This window comes from Vigna radiata, chromosome 5 (assembly GCF_000741045.1).
Source record: "Vigna radiata var. radiata cultivar VC1973A chromosome 5, Vradiata_ver6, whole genome shotgun sequence".
Lineage (NCBI taxonomy): Eukaryota > Viridiplantae > Streptophyta > Magnoliopsida > Fabales > Fabaceae > Vigna > Vigna radiata.
This window is the reverse complement of record NC_028355.1, coordinates 27,117,177-27,121,681: the sequence shown is the minus strand read 5'-3', so window position 1 is coordinate 27,121,681 and position 4,505 is coordinate 27,117,177. Positions and strand designations below refer to the sequence as shown.

Here is a 4,505-nt window from a genome sequence, read left to right as displayed (position 1 = left end):
ATTTTGGTTATTAAAAAATTAAATTTTGTATTTATAAAAAATATTGAAAAGTAAAATAATAGATGTGTCTAGAATTTTATGGAATCAAAATAATTGTATGGACATGTTAACATCAGCAGGTGCGTCATCTCGGTTTAGACTTAAAATAATCTGCTTAGATCTTTACAACTATTATATGATACGATAATGATATTTTTGATAATTTTTTTTTAATAATTTTTTGATAATAGAATACGTGTTATTATTTTACTGGTTTTTTTAAATTTATATTTAAAAAAATATTTGAAACGAACGAATTATAGATTGCCCACATATGCATTATAAAAAAAGTTGTTAAACAGATTTTTTTCTATATGATATTCAGCATTACTTCTCGTATTATTTTATGGAAGAAAAAAATTATTATAAGTTAAGACGGAATATTGAATAAAATGAAGAAAAATATTTTTTTATTGAAATCATAAAATAATAAAATAATAACACATAATTTAATAATTGATAATAAAAAAAATTATTAAGATGGAACATAAAATGAAGTTCCCGCCCAGGAAAATATGAACATAACCAAATCTGGAAAGTGATGATACCTTACCTAACAATCAACAATATTATTAATTTTTGCTGCGTTGCGTTTTGCACATGTCTATGGTTTATTTATGTGTAACTACCAACCCATGTGCCCTTCTCAGCAACGCTTTGCTTCTTTTAAAACCTCACTTTCAGACTCAGTTAACACAGCACCATTCTCAGAGAAGAACAACAACATAATCCAGAATGACCACCGCCACTGGCCAACTTGTCTGTGTTACCGGCGCTTCCGGTTACATCGCTTCCTGGCTCGTCAAGTTTCTCCTCCAACGCGGTTACACTGTTAATGCCACCGTTCGCGACCCAAGTATGTGTTTTTTAAATATAGTTTTTCTTTTCGTGGCTGATCATTTAGAAGATTAAAGATTGGATAATGTGTGATGTGCAGATAATCCCAAAAAGGTAGATCATTTGGTTAAACTTGATGGTGCCAAGGAGAGATTGCATCTCTTCAAGGCCGATCTTCTAGAAGAAGGTTCCTTTGACTCTGCCGTTCAAGGTTGTCAGGCTGTGTTTCACACTGCTTCTCCATTTTTTATCGGCGCCAAGGACCCGCAGGTTTGTTTCCTTCTCAGCATTTATATGTACTGGATTACATACAATAATAATATTATGTTTTTCAGGCTGAGTTGTTGGATCCAGCTGTGAAGGGGACTCTGAATGTTCTGAAATCGTGTGCCAAGTCCGCGACGCTGAAACGCGTGGTTGTAACTTCTTCTGTTGCCGCAGTTGCCAACAACGACAGGCCTAAAACCCCTGAGGTCGTGGTTGACGAGACTTGGTTTTCCGACCCAGAATTCTGTAGGAAAAATGGGGTATGTGCCCTTTCCTCTGATATCTGATAACCTTTCGTTAGATGCTGTGCATGGACTTTTTTGATAAAGTTCACGTATGTAATTACAACGTTGCTGATATTTCTTCGTATTTGGAATATATGTTTTAGGGATGGTATGATCTTTCAAAGACACTGGCCGAAGAGACTGCTTGGAAATTTGCAAAAGAAAACAATATTGACTTGGTTACAATAAACCCAGCTTTGGTTAGTGGACCTCTCTTGCAACCAGAACTTAACACAAGTGCTGCTGCAGTTTTAAATTTTGTTAATGGTAATTTCTATTTCTATTATTTGCTTTGTCTGCATCTTCATTTTTTCAACTGAAACTTCTTAACCGATTGAAGAAACTGTTCCATGACCTTGATACAGGTTCGCCAACATTTAAAAACATAACTTTGGGATGGATAGACGTGAGAGATGTTGCAAATGCTCATATTCTTGCTTATGAGAATCCTTCAGCTAATGGAAGATATATATTAGTTGAGAGAGTGATACACCACTCACAGGCTGTGCAGATTTTACGTGACATATACCCAACATTGCCACTTCCAGATAAGTGAGTATACTTATTTTCGTAGTTTCAAGATCGCATAAAAGATTAATTTTTTTTCTAATACTGTCTCACTCTTTGGACAATATTACCAGGTGTGTGGAAGATAAGCCATATCCTCCAGTATTTCAGGTTTCGAAGGAAAGAGCAAAGAGTTTGGGACTTGAGTTTACTCCTTTGGAAGTGAGTCTGAAGGATACTGTGGAAAGCTTGAGGGAAAAGGGCTTTGTCAAATTTTAAAGAAACGCGGGAACTTTTTCTTTAGTTGTTCATTTGGCTTCTTATTCTGTTGCTTATGAATAAGTTTATTGTAAAATAAGACTTATATCAGAACTGCTAAGTACTGAAATAAGTCATTCTTGGTGTCGTTTGTACGAGTGGCAATCAAGTTTCAAACATGCATGTCCAGAATTTGCATTAGAGATTGTAATAATATCCTTCTTATTATATAATCTAAAAACTAGGAAATGTCTGTTGCATGTTTATATCATTTGTTGCTCTAGCGGAAAATTCATGTGAAAGTTTAATATTGATTGCCAGTTGAAATAACATAGGATATTTTAAATTTGGAATACTGTGGTAGGAATCCAGATCCGAATCTCACGTGTTGATATATAATAAGAAAACTGAAGAACATATAGAATAAAAGGACAGATTCATACGTTAGATTTGAAATGAAATTTGAAGAAATTTGAAACAGGTTGCCTTAGATTTGTAAAATTTAGGAAAATGGTGGAAAATTTTAACATAAGAGGAAAAGTTAGAATGTGAAAACTGTATTTTGTGGAAGTGGTAAATCTTAAAAAAATTAAATAAAACCTCTAATATTATTTGTTATATAACAATCTTAATTTGTAGAGAATTTTTAGAATCTTTACAAAATAACTTCCACTAAATATCAATTTTTTTATACAAGCATATCTTGAAACATTACGTGGTGAGTTGAGGACATGAAGATGAAAGGATGCGAAGGATTATCTAGTTACATTACTTGTGTGCGAATGGTTGTGAATCAACTCAAAGGCAATGGAGAAACCCTCACGGATGCAAGGGTCATGGAGAAAATTCTTCGATCGTTGGCTAATGATTTGAAAATGTTGTGTGCAATCAAGGAGTAATTTATATTTATTTTTTTTTTTGAAGAAATTATTATATCAATGATTTAGCCAGTTCACTTTGAAGCGTATGAACAATTATAGAAGAAACAAAATCAAGAAGTTTTGAAGGAATCCTTACCAACAAAGATGACCATCGAGGAAGACAAGGTGATGTATCCACACAACCATCGAGAAAGAGGACGTGGACATATAGGTCAAAATTTTGGTCGCAATGGAGGTCATGATTATGGAAATAGTGATAAGTATGAAAAATACTTGCTTTCAAGTTTATTAATATTCTTAAAGTTGTAATTATTCTTGAGTTATATCTTTTCTCATTGAAAAATGTAATAGTTACTAGGAAAGTTGGTGTTAGCTTATTGTACAAAAACTTGTTACATCATTGAAGATATGCCAACACTTTCTCGTTAAGCTACTCATAACTCGCTCAGTTACAAGAAAGACTGAAGCGAGTGGCTCGCTCAGTGGAGTGGGATCGGTTAACAAAGAATCAGTTGAATTTTCGCTCAGTGCATGCATACCTGTGAGTTGAGCGAATTATATATTTTTAGAGTGGTTATTAAGTTGAGAAAGAAAGAAACCAAAAGGAGTCTATCTAAAAAAGAAAAAATAAATCCAGGAACTTTAGGGGGCTACTTCAAGTCATCAGGATGTCATTCTTCACCGTTATTCATCAAACATGTATGTTTTAGATGACTAAGACTAGATAGATTTCTCTTTCGTTGTAATTGGATATAATGGACTCATTGTGATTAAATTTTCCTGTGCAATGTATTTATGTTGTTCATATGCTCTTCTTGTTTTTACGTCATTATATGGAAGTATGATGAAATTTGAATGTTTACGACTATTAGAAAGTAAACTTGAACGTGGACATAAGATAAAGCAACAAAAAGAAACGATACTAGGAATGATGTCAATTCTTCTAGTCATTCTTAAACATATGATTTTAATGCAAATTATATATTAAATGAATTGAGGAATTAATGATTTAACATATATATTTAGAACTTGACTTTAAGAAATTAAACCAAGTATACATTGATGTGAATGTTTGAACGCATGATATGTTGTAAAGAATTTCACTCTAACGTGATTCATGAAACCCAATTCCAATGAGGCTTCTTTTAAATGTTAAATCGTAATCTTTAAATTATTGTATTTCAATTCAAGTTCATCATTATGAATTCAATCGTTATCATTTCTAAATTGATTTTGGTAAATAATTACAATTAGACAAACAAAACACAAATCCCTTAGAAGAACAATACTTGGAACTTGCACATACTACTTGAAACGATTGGATTCACTTGTTAAAAAGTTATCAAATAGCACTAAAGAAAGAGGGCAAATAAACCAAAAAAACTAGCAAGGATGAGAACACGATCGTGGAAGAGGTGGTCGTTCTAATCGT

At 32.8% G+C, this 4,505-nt stretch overlaps 1 protein-coding gene across 1 annotated transcript; it reads left to right on the top strand.

Moving 5' to 3' along the window:
* The first annotated feature begins 691 nt into the window (after nucleotides 1-691).
* On the top strand, nucleotides 692-2,463 carry LOC106760872 (cinnamoyl-CoA reductase 1-like). The gene is made up of 6 exons (XM_014644308.2): nucleotides 692-895; nucleotides 977-1,146; nucleotides 1,212-1,403; nucleotides 1,532-1,694; nucleotides 1,793-1,979; nucleotides 2,069-2,463. Exons 1-6 carry the CDS (start codon nucleotides 775-777, stop codon nucleotides 2,211-2,213), a joined length of 978 nt encoding a protein of 325 aa, XP_014499794.1. The 5' UTR covers nucleotides 692-774; the 3' UTR covers nucleotides 2,214-2,463.
* Nucleotides 2,464-4,505: the final 2,042 nt, after the last annotated feature.

Excerpts from the sequence above, each read along its gene's own strand:
- LOC106760872 (XM_014644308.2), top strand. The coding sequence starts at position 775 with ATGACCACCGCCACTGGCCAACTTGTCTGTGTTACCGGCGCTTCCGGT. Across the intron at positions 896-976 it reads TGCCACCGTTCGCGACCCAA|ATAATCCCAAAAAGGTAGAT; the intron begins GTATGTGTTTTT and ends TGTGATGTGCAG. Across the intron at positions 1,404-1,531 it reads AATTCTGTAGGAAAAATGGG|GGATGGTATGATCTTTCAAA; the intron begins GTATGTGCCCTT and ends TATATGTTTTAG.